This window comes from Salmo salar, chromosome ssa10 (assembly GCF_905237065.1).
Source record: "Salmo salar chromosome ssa10, Ssal_v3.1, whole genome shotgun sequence".
In the NCBI taxonomy this organism is placed as follows: domain Eukaryota; kingdom Metazoa; phylum Chordata; class Actinopteri; order Salmoniformes; family Salmonidae; genus Salmo; species Salmo salar.
The window spans coordinates 13,766,853-13,779,288 of NC_059451.1; the positions used below are offsets into that span (position 1 = coordinate 13,766,853).

A 12,436-nucleotide genomic window follows, 5' to 3' on the forward strand; every position below is an offset into this window, starting at 1 on the left:
GCTGGTCTCCAACCTTTAGCCATCTCATAATTGAGGTAAGCTCGGTCTGGTGATAGAAAACCTTGGTAGGGGTTTTATTCGGAAGAGCAGAAAAGGCTGTCTCATGACGCCAGGTCCTGTCTGCGTCCCTGGGGGTGTGCCAAGGACTTAGTGAAACTTTAAACAGAAATACAACTCTCTCACATTAACATCATTACATAGCATCCCATCATCTCACAAATAGCTTCATCCTTATTCATTCATTTTATACAACCATTTAGATGTAAGTCTCATAGCTGAGGCTATTGTATAAGCATGATTATGGTAATGTAGCCGTATTGTCTCTCATGAGTTTCACAAAATTGTACCAAACGGACCAGTTCATAGCTGGATTCTTCACCGATCTTTTATACCTTCTCCAGAACCTGAATGTCGTTCGGTTCTCCAGTTCTGTGAGGTGGAAGAAATTCATTTGTCCTCTCTATACTATGGCCATGAGGAGAGGGTCTCCTCGTAGGAATTTACGACCGCTCTTACAGAGCCTGGTGTCAGAAGTATAGAGGTCGGGGGATGGTGCTCGCAGTGTCCAAAGAGGGCAACGTCATGACAACTGTTACAGCAACAAGGCACCTCTGGGGTTTGTGTTATATGGCCAATATACCACGGCTAAGGGCTCAATCCAGCACTCCGCGTCGTGGTATATTTGACATATACCACACCCCCCTGGGCCTTACTGCTTAATTATCATTGGATAATGCTAACGTTAGCCTACAAGTTGAATTTGCAAGTTAGTTCATAGCTCATACAAGTGTATTCTGTATTGTCTAGGGCAAAACTAAACAATGGATGCAGCAATGGTGGTGGCTAACTCATGTCTGAGTCTGACTAATGCAGCATTCACGTGCTAGTCGGAACTCGGAAATTTGCCAAGTTCAACGAATCAGCAAGTCGGATATTTCCGAGTTTCCTAGTTCCGACTAGCATGTGAACTCGGCATAATACAGTGAATCTAATCCAATCTGGAGCTACAGTCTGTCTACATCTGTAAAGCATAGAATTAGGGTTTCCACTAGTTACCAGAGACACAAAGTAAAAATTGTCTATACATATAAATGGATGAAAACAAAAGTCAATTTTAGTGGTGTGGTTAAGGTTAGGGTTGCGGTTTGGTTTAAAATCACATTTTAAGAAGATAAATTGTTGAAATAGGAGGGGTTTATGACTTTGTGGCTGTGGAATTAGCTTTACCCGAGTTACTGCCCTGATGACACAAATGGCTACATCAACAACGGTAATGTGAGTCTTGTAAAATGTTGTATTAAAAAATACCCAGTACTGGATGTCATTTTGGCTGTGAAATGCATTATCACAAAGCTTATTTTCTGTAACAAAATGCACTTCACCACTTGGCTCTCTATTGTATCACCGTGTCACAGGCCCTCCCAGTCAACACCACCTCATAAAATGAGGAAGTACAATGTTTATAAAGATTGCCTGCTGCAGTTGTCCAGTTTGCAGCTGAACATGTAGCTCACTACATTCAATTCCATATAATTGAATAGCCCATTTCATAGAGTAATAAACTGGACGATTTAGTAACTTACTTTGAAAGGATGGGGATTGGGTCTAAATAGGCGTTTGGCAGTCTAAATTAAGTGTACTTGTCTTTAACTGCCATTTCCCGAAAGTCAGACTCTTCCCACACGCCAACTAATTTCTCTCTGCTTAAGAAGCATCTACATTCAAGTCATTTTATGTGGTTATCCTTATATATATATATATATATATATATATATATAAATATATATATATATATATATATATATATATATATATTCTCCAGACTTGCCCAGAGGGAATTGTTGATATGTTGTAAATGTTTTATTCTAGATAACATTTATTTATTTTTTATTCACAAAAAATGCATTTTACATGCATGTCTTTAGTATATGACAGATAGAAATATGAAAAAGTTTCAAAACCTAGCCTGGAGGTGGCCCCAATAGAATTAGGAATCAGATTACAAGAATTGCCATGAGCCTTCTATTGATGGAATAAAGGTCATCCATCTTGGTCAGAGAGTTGGTAAACCATGGTTTGCCAGTGCTGTGATAAGATATTGTGTAAAATATCTGGTGTGAAAATGAATTTGAAGAATTGATCTGCAGTGTAAGTTTGTTAGCTAGCTAGCCACCCAGTTTTAGAGGAATGATTCCATTGATTGTTCAAATGAACTGACAACATTCCATTCAAACAATGCAGTCAATCCACATGTATTCACTGGCTGAAATCAGTAGATGATAGGACTTTGACAAGTTGTAAATGCAACAAGTAGGCTACTGATATTTTATCATATAATAGCAGTCTCAGTTTTCCAAGAAAAAATATTAAATGTATGGTCTGTTTACATATATTTAGAAGCTAATTATAACAATAACATATATAAATCCTGTAAACTGTATTTATGATTATATGACAATATTTTAGGTTGACAATAACTATATTATACCATTTTTGATGCCTCTTCTGCCGTTCATTCCAATTAGACTGGGTTGGATTTCTCCCTGACCAATATGGCTGCCATTTTCCCTCCATTCTGGAACTTCGAGGGTTTATGACAAGACCTCATCTGGATCTCGATGGTCGTCGCTGGTCTTCACTGAGAGGATGTTGGTCGTGAGCAATGACCATATCTATCTATGGTCGTGACAGAGGGAGCTGCGTTGACAAATAATTAATGACAAAAGGAAATCATTTCAGCAGTCTCTTTTTTTCCACCTTTCCCACCATCAGGCCTAAATGGCAGTAAGCTTATGAATATCTGACATTGGCTAATTAGCCTATCTGCTAGAAAAAAAATATCTTCCAAACGGTCTCCCACACATTTAGCCATTTAGATGTGTGTTTTGTTCACTAAGTCTAGTGATAAATGATTATTGATTTAATTGTGGCATGTCTTTGAGAACCCCATCATTTACCCTCCATCAACTACTTTGAAGGAAGCGATCGAAACTGGTAGGCCTAAAGGCCACATGTAGACCTAAAATAGCACCAAACGTTGCATCTCTGGGAATATTGGGTGTCTCACCTCCTGCTTTGACGGATGAACCTGCAGGCCGTCTTATCTCTGTCTGCAAGGTGGTCCTTTGAGCTTTACACCAAATTCTGCCAAGTCTCTCAAGGCATCCCGACGCGATCGATCAAATCCACTGCAAAAATAACAAGGCAAGAGAGGATTAAAGGATTCTGATAATTTATCCGATGTACCTATTTTCCTCTGAAGTGGGTCTATGTTTATTTAATTTAGGCGAGAGGACTTTCATTGTATAGCCATGCAGCTAATCAGGCTAATGATGATAATCATAGAAGTGATGTAGACTATACCCGGAGACTGTGCTGCTTCAATTGATATTGGAGTCCACTGTTGTTTGGTTTTTCAGGCAAACCTATCTCGTGTGAATATTGAATACGCCTATCTGAATGGCCCAAAAAACGGGGAGATAATTGTGATCCGAGTGTTGTCAAACGCATTAACTTATGAGTTTGACCCAAATTACAAAGTATTAGACTACTTAATTATCATTGTTGCGCAATATAAAACTGTCGGAAATACATTCAGTAGCCCAATGGTATTCATTTTACATGTCGCATTCATTAATTCAAATGCATTCATCAAACACTTGAGAATTCGCGGTTTATTAATTATCCTTCATAAAAGGTTAAAATATTAGTCAAAACAAATACACACGCCTAATGGTATTTTTCTCAAGTCAACATCCCAACTGATATGATTTAAATACGCTCCAATGCTCTTGAACTAAGACCTGGAGCATTTTACAAGGCACCTGCTGTAATAAACATGGATTTTTATCCCTTACAATCTCCCGCTATAGGCCTATGTCAGTGCATATCAATTCACAATATAAGGCAATAGTTTTTCCTCGCGCTTGCCCAAGATAAAAAGCCAAATAATAATGAATAATTTAATAAATAATGGTTTTAGGGGCTTATCGAATATGGAGTGGCCGCAACTGCGTGTGCCCTTATCTCTCCTCACCACATTGCGCCTGTGTTCCGCTCGCTCCCCATACTAAGTGGCGCACTGGACGTGATGTGGAATTATATAAACCTCACTTCCAGCTTCCACGCAGCACTTCAGTGAATCTAAAACATCAGACATGGATTACCCTCGACAAAATGGCTCCACACGTAGGCTACTCTATCAACAACACTCCGGCTATGGTAAGGACAACACACCCAAATAGGCCTTATCAAGTCACATATGTTGTTGTCGATTTGTGGATATGTTATTGGTAATGCGAATAGATAGTTGGACCATTGTTTATCGTTGGTCGTTCCTATTTCGGGTGGACATTTGTTTTCTCGGGTGAAGTGAAATACATCAGTTAGCCTATCGAATTAGCATTCGTTTTATCTACCAATAAAATGGGATTGAACACGAAACATGTACAAAGATTCGATATATTCATATTTTTTCGTTTTAAGAAAATGTCCTTAGTCTATCGACGCTTTCATTTAAATCAAACAGACTAGCCTACACACTCAGGGAATGCTAGCCGATAGGCTAAGATTAATTTATGGGTGATCATTTTATTTTGCAACAACGAAAAACAAATATATTTTAAATATAAGTTAGCTATGCATTAGGCTATTATATCTCCCTAGGCTATTGTGAAACAGAAAATGATGTAGCCCACCACAATGTTTTTGTAAAAATGTGTGATGGCCTAGCGTACATACACATTTTATAGAATGAAAAGGTTGGCGACGCATAACGTTCTGTGGACTGTGGCTAAATTAAGGTTCAAGCTTTCAAAGCCACAGTAGGCTCATAAATAAACGACGCAAAACACACTCTATTTCATTTTACTTGCCCTACAAGCTATAGCCCCAAAAAACTGTTCCCACAGTGGTGGTGAAAAAAACGACACCAGTTCCTTTTTCACATGACGTAATAATTTTACTGAGGAGCAAGGAACGAATTATTTTGAAACGCAAATCATGAACACGCAACAAAGTAGGCTAAGAACAGAAATAATTAAAATGAAGAAGAAAAAAAATGAAAAAGACAAATCAATGAACTAAGAATTATGAAATCAATTGGAAAAACAGGCCCTCGAGTGACAGAGGGTATCATAACACTTATATTAATAGGAGTACGTTATATAATGATACAGTGAAAGGCAATCAATTGTGTTGATTTCCACGCAGAGATAACGCATCCGTTTAACTGCACGACGTTCGTTGGACAGAAGCAATACAAGTATTAGGCATGAAGGGATATGATTTTTCCCATGTGACGGACGACAAGAGTGCAATCCAAACAGTTCATTTGATTAAAATCCGTATTGACAAGGGAAGCAGTAGCGCAACAGTGCGTTCGTAGTTATAAACATTGACAGTATATGCACCCACCCTCAAAGGTGCAGAGAGAGCACCGTGCAGAACACACAGGTCTGCCTGCTGAGTTGGCTGAGGACTTGCCGCCGGCGGGATTGACTGCAGGCATACCGTTTTATCAGTCTGCATTTTTTTTTGTATTTTATTCGTTAGAAAATGTTAGATTCATACATAAAAAGCATAAAAGCTTTATTTATTTATTTATTTTTTGCAGGTGACATCAAGGATTAATATCGGCGGATGAAAGAGATCGTTTCGATGCGGAGTCATCCGTCGATGGCATTAAGCAAATGCACTTTTACAATTTAAGACATATTTACGCAAGGTCTAATCTATCGAATAACCGCGGAAATGATGGAAAAACTGAAACCAGAAGTTGGGCAGCTCAGTCCTATGGGCAAGGAATGCAAGTCTCCACATCACGACAGCCTGACTACTTCCATAGCAGGTCGTGTAAGTGGGGAGGGGGGCGAAGCTGGTGGTGAGACACAGGAAGCGGCGTCGGTGAACTCAGCTGAGAGGAATCGGGTCCCGGGGGAGCACTGCAACGGGACTAACCTCTTTAATGCAGTTACCAAGGAAACGGCGTACCACAGCGAGCAAAAAAAGCAAGTGCCTGTTATCGAATTGGCCAGAAGAGGAGGGCTCGTGGACATAAAAGCTAGGGAGCTGACGGCAGACGGTAATCACAGGGTACAGACCACCGAGCTGTGCAGACCTCCTATTTCACTGACACTGCCTCCCCGGGACCCGTTGTTGAGCGAAACTCGAATGGTGCAGTTGAGCCAGCCTGGGTTCTCTCTCCCTGCACGAGCGATGCTGTACAGTAACTTTTCTCAACCGCTCGCTACTATGAACAGGTAATGCAAGCTATTCATTTGGAAATGTATAGGTCATAATAATGTGATTTTTTTTCATGGACAAGTTTGTGGCATGCGTCAGTGCATGCGCTGTTTTATCTGTCATATTTTGATTGATGTAGCCTATTCTACTTTTAGGACTGAAATGTGCATGCTATTTCCATTTTCAGAGTTTGTTTTCATTATCATATTATTATTAGGCCTATTAGTATTACATCAAGTCTTTAATTTGGTCTACATTAGGCCTAACTGTCATCATTTAATTCAACAAAATCAGCAGAATAAAATAGTCGACATATAGCCTAAATTACCCACTGGACAAAAACTAGTTGAATCAACATTGTTTCCACATAATTTCAACCAAAAATCGCGTTGAATCAACGTGGGAGAACTCATTGAATTTGCAAAATGTAATCTTTTTCACCCAACTTTTAAACTAAATCCAGTGACATGTTTTGTTGATTTCACGTTAGTTGACAACTAAACCAAATATAATTCAAACCTAGATGTTGAACTGACATCTGTGGCCAGTGGATATAGGCCTATATTTGTAGAGGGAATTTGTAATTTGACTAATTCACACTATCTTCCTGCAGTGGCTACGGTGGCGAGATGGAACAGTATGGCATGTATCCCAGCCATCGGATAAAACGTCGACCAGCGCCTTATGAGATTGAAATCAACGATGGTAATGGTAAGATCATATCATATTTTTTTTTTTTATATATATATATATTACACACTACCATTCAAAAGTTTAGGGTCACTTAGAAATGTCCTTGTTTTTGAAAGAAAAACACATTTTTTTTGTCCATTAAAATAACATGAAATTGATCAGAAATACTGTGTAGACGTTGTTAATGTTGTAAATGACTATTGTAGCTGGAAATGGCAGATTTGTTATGGAATATCTACATAGGCGTACAGAGGCCCATTATCAGCAACCATCACTCCTGTGTTCCAATGGCACGTTGTGTTAGCTAATCAAAGTTTATCATTTTAAAAGGCTAATTGATCATTAGGAAAACATTTTACAATTATGTTAGCACAGCTGAAAACTGTGGTGCTTATTAAAGAAGCAATAAAACTGGCCTTCTTTAGACTTGTTGAGTTTCTGGAGCATCAGCATTTGTGGGTTCGATTACAGGCTCAAAATGGTCAGAAACAAAGAACTTTCTTCTGAAACTCGTCAGTCTATTCTTGTTCTGAGAAATGAAGGCTATTCCATGCCAGAAATTGCCAATAAATTGAAGATCTTGTACAACGCTGTATAGTACTCCCTTCACAGAACAGCGCAAACTGGCTCTAACCAGAATAGAAAGAGGAGTGGGAGGCCCCGGTGCACAACTGAGAAAGAGGACATGTACATTAAAGTGTCTAGTTTGAGAAACAGACACCTCACAAGTCCTCAACTGGCAGCTTCATTAAATAGTACTCGCAAAACACCAGTCTCAACATCAACAGTGAAGAGGCGACTCCGGGATGCTGGACTTCTAGGCAGAGTTGCAAAGAAAAAGCCATATCTCAGACTGGCCAATAAAAAGAAAAGATGGGCAAAGAACAAAGACACTTGACAGAGGAACTCTGACTAGAAGGCCAGCATCCCGGAGTTGCCTTGGATTAGCTAACACAACGTGCCATTGGAACACAGGAGTGATGGTTGCTGATAATGGGCCTATGTAGATATTCCATAAAAAATCTGCCGTTTCCAGCTACAATAGTCATTTACAACATTAACAATGTCTACCCTGTATTTCTGATCAATTTGATGTTGTTTTAATGGACAAAATGTGCTTTTCTTTCAAAAACAAGGACATTTGTAAGTGACCTTTTGAACGGTAGAGTAAATACATAAATCACACTTTGGTTTTTCACTATTTCTGGAGAAATGGACTGGTGTATATAGCATCAACCTATCCTGGGTTAGAGGAGTGTAGGGAGTTTTGGACACGAGCCATTTTAAAGCGATAAGCTGCATCAGTAGGACAGCTATCTGGCCACTTGTAGGTTGCTAAGGCATTCCTTCAAGACTCACTATTGTTGAATAATTTCCTGAAAAAGACTGAAATCAGATTTATATTGTGTGGTTTACACAGAGAAACACTGTAACATTTGATTTGGTGGCTATGGGGGGGGGGGGGGGGGCCCCCTGTAGGTCCCTCCCTCCCTTCCCCAAAGAGCAGATAAACAGGTCATAACAAGTCATTGCTCAGGCTTTGCAGGGGCCACGCGAAACTGCGGTATGCCACTGTCAGGTCCTGGAGGGCCGCAGTGCAGGCTTTTGTTCCAGGTCAACTCTAACACATCTGATTCCTACATACTGCTGGTGTATGCATAGTGTATAAATCAGACATGATCAGAATACCTATGTAACACCCTCTCCTCCTCTCCCTCTCAGGCTCGCAGCCCAAAATCGTGAGGCGGATATTCACCAACAGTCGTGAGCGCTGGCGCCAGCAGAATGTGAATGGTGCCTTCGCCGAGCTTCGCCAGCTCATCCCCACTCACCCGCCCGACAAGAAGCTCTCCAAGAACGAGATCCTCCGACTGGCCATGAAGTACATAAACTTCCTGGCCAAACTCCTGGACGACCAGGAAGGTGTGTTGGAGGCCGGCGCCCCCATTGTGGGGGCGCGGGCACACGAGGCCCGAGAGGAGAGCCTGGTCCGGGAAGAGCTCCTCCAGGGAATGCTGTCGCCCAGCAACTCCAGTTGCGGGAGTCTTCTGGACGAGGACGGTAGTCCCGACAGCTACACCGATGACCAGGATTTGTCTATAGGGTCTCGAAGGCCCACCTCCAGAGTCCTCCATCATCACTCTGGACTCCACATGGACAAACAAAACCAGAGATGACTCTGTTTTCTTTATGGGGAGAAGAAAAGAGAATGTGAGAAGGAGGAGCTTGGCAATTTTCTACCAACCTGGAGTGAATGGGCATCAATAGGATGGTTCCGACGGCGATACATTTCGTGCTGTGTACAAATTTGATCTTTCTCTAATTCCTGTTTCCCTCAATGGCCCTGTCTGTCGTTGGCCGTTCCAGAGGTGGGTATGTTCTCTGGGGGAACATAAGGCTTTGTCCCAACTGCTGTTGTAAGCAGGTGATGGATTGGAAGTCATGACAGACCTAAAATGTAACTCAGAACATAATATCGAAAAACAATTAAGGGAATTTCCAAAAAAACGGCATGAATCTCATAATGGTACCTTTTCTTGCCTGAGATCAAAGTTTGTTTAGGTACACTGCGTGACTCTTTAAACGACAATGAGAGTTTTGTTCTTAAGTACTATGGACTGTACTAAAACTAAGTGATTTGTTTTCATCTTACAGCCCTCTAATGTCCATTTTCTTGTTCTTTTAGTAACTCAAATAATAGTATTTCAACCTGAATTCCAGTAACATTTTTCTAGAACACCAGGTCATAAGTTGTTGGAACACACAGTTTTGCAGTGAGATAACTGATAATAACCGATAATCGGTTTTTTAAAAAAATTGTAAAAAAAAAAAAAAGGTGGGAGATCTCTGTGTTGCTGTCAATGTTAATGTTGGGAGAAGAACAACATGTTTAAAAGTGTACTTGTTAATGTGATATTCACATAAACCACATGGTTACAATATTTTCCATACAACATTTAATTGAGGTCAAATTGTTGCCATTTTTGGATGGAATAATATGGATGGCATATTAGAATGACATGCACATGACACAGACGCGCAGCACACAGAAAGAGAGACACACACACACACACACACACACACACAAGGGCAGGATTCCTGTCCAATAATAGAACAAAATAACAACACATTATCTCTGTATCTTGCAATGTAAGAGGTACAAATGTACATAAAAACAGACCTGTACATTTGTATTGAACAATGAAACTTGCCATTTTTGTACTGCTTGTTTCATTGTGACCATGGTACATTGAGTTGATCATTTTTTCACATTCACTTCTTAAATTTCTCTTTTATTGATAACATTAATCAAGTGTTTAACCACTGTATTTGACATTATGTACATCTGCTATTTCAGCAGACTACTGAGTAACCAGGAATGGTACCTTTAAGTCTGATGTATTAAACAAAAAAAGGGATATTCTTTTTTTATGTGATATTTAGTAAGAAAACTTTTGCTGTAAGGTGATTATGGAGACATCTATAAATATATTCAATGTTATATCTCAGAATTTTATATACCACAAAATAAAAATGAGGGAAAAAGTATCCTGTTACGCTCATCGTGTATTCAAATTCCTATGTAATATTTGTTAATCATCAGTTAAAGGTGTGGGTCTATGAAAATGACAGTAATACAGTGTACAACTCCCATCACCAGTAGATGCTTCCAGTTTTTTAATGGTAGACTGTCTATATATGCAGTAGTTTGTAATCGAAGACATGTTGATATTGACAAGGCAGATACAATCCAAGCCCAATAATACAATTTGTTTTATTTATTTCAAATTGGAATCAAATAGAGAGAAATAGAATGACGATGACATTTAATTAAGGGAATTTAGGGGGGGGGTTTAGAAATGGACCCCAACCCCTGTAACTGTCCATAAAAAAATGCCATGAGAATTAACACTTTCAGGGCAGTTCCCAGCTTTTCAAATTCCCGTCCCTAAATATGACCATCATAATTGAATAATCGATCCACAGACAGACCCCACAATCGATCTGGAGAGATGCCTCTTAGATGAGATGCAATGGGTCCAATGTAATCTCCGTCTTCCCACCATATGAATTGAACACTATCGTTATTATCCACTTATTAGATTGAGGTAGTGATAAGAGATAGAGGGGCCAGTCTGAGCTAGAAGGTATTTGAGGGGGCACTGGGGAACAGTATGTCATGATTACAACTCTATGATGAGTGGAGAGTTGGAGCTGATGACTGATAAGGATCACAGCCAATTAAAAAGCCATCAGCGGAGACCGTGAGGTTAGGTTACTGGTCCCATAGCGAATGAAGGGGTGCGTGTGAAACACTGGCACATAACCAGTTCCCATCTACGTTTCACACTCAACAGTTTTCCCGTGTGTATCAAGAATGGTCCACCACCCAAAGGACATCCAGCCAACAATAACTGTGGGAAGCATTAGTCACCATGGGCCAGCATGCCTGTGGAACGTCCGACACCTTGTAGTCCATGCCCCGACGAATTAAGACTGTTCTGAGGGCAACTCAAGGGGGTGCAACTCAATATTAGGAATATTTGTACAATATTTGAAAGTGACTAGTCAAATATTAGTTATCAGCTTAATTCAACTGCAGGGGTGCAGCTCAATATTAGGAAGGTGTTCCTAATGTTTTGTACACTCATAAAAATGATCTTTGTTAGCTTCTTCAATAAGTAGGGCTACATTCTCCTCATACTGCACACTAAGGACCCAGATTAATACTGGTCCTCTACTTAAATGCACTTTCATCCACATTTCAGTTGAAGGCATTCAGTTGTACAACTGACTAGGTATCCCTCTTTCCCTTTCCCAATGGAGATTTTCCATTGAGATACATTTTTTTGTCCAGGACTAGGTTTAATCTGTGTCCAGGGAACCGGCCGTAAAGAAAGTGATGACAAACACACAGTGAGGGAGAGGTAATACATCAGCCGTGTATTTACAGCAATTGTGAACACAACATTAGCCCGACTTAAGGTGGAGTGAAGGACTGGAATGTGTCCCTCTGTGAAACGCCATGGAAGGTAAAGGGAGAGTTCGGTGAGAGGGATGCTTTAGTGATTAGCCGGTATTGTTTCTGTGAAGGGCTGTCTATAGAGAGGCTGATGGGGTGTTCCCTTAGGGACTCCCCAAGGACATGTTATTGTGGGGTTTAATGCGGCTACATTAGGTGCACCTCTCTCAACCACACTTTCCGGACACAACAAACACAGGTTGAAGGCGTATAGTGTATTTTACAGGTTTATAAAATGAAAGTTGTTTCACTACGAAAGTGTGAAGTATGTTATGCAGCTATGTAAAAAAAAATGTAGTGAAGACTTTCAAGCATGGTAACCACACATACACACGTTTATACACTTGCCAACTCAGATCCAACAATATTAATTACAGATCTGTTCAACACTAAAGTGTCTATGAATTATGTACTGCTTTTTGTCAGGTTAAGACTCAGAATGAGACTTTCGACATATGAACAGCCCCATCCACAAGA

General features: G+C 40.1%; 1 protein-coding gene and 1 long non-coding RNA gene across 3 annotated transcripts; one reads left to right on the plus strand and one right to left on the minus strand.

The window, feature by feature from the left end:
• Window positions 1-1,863: 1,863 nt before the first annotated feature.
• Window positions 1,864-4,202, minus strand: LOC106613560 (uncharacterized). 2 transcript variants are annotated; one of them, XR_001330520.2, is made up of 3 exons: window positions 4,037-4,202; window positions 3,068-3,188; window positions 1,864-2,697 (listed from the first exon to the last, which is right to left on the minus strand). It is a non-coding gene; the product is annotated as an uncharacterized lncRNA (long non-coding RNA). The 2 variants fall into 2 exon arrangements; XR_001330521.2 differs by lacking the exon at window positions 4,037-4,202 and adding an exon at window positions 3,364-3,574.
• tal1 (T-cell acute lymphocytic leukemia 1) lies at window positions 4,144-10,485 on the plus strand. Its single transcript, NM_001140181.1, is given in 4 exon segments — window positions 4,144-4,221; window positions 5,615-6,260; window positions 6,857-6,954; window positions 8,659-10,485. Coding segments are annotated over 3 exon segments (1,062 nt in total). The 5' UTR covers window positions 4,144-4,221; window positions 5,615-5,751; the 3' UTR covers window positions 9,114-10,485.
• The last annotated feature ends 1,951 nt before the right edge of the window (window positions 10,486-12,436 follow it).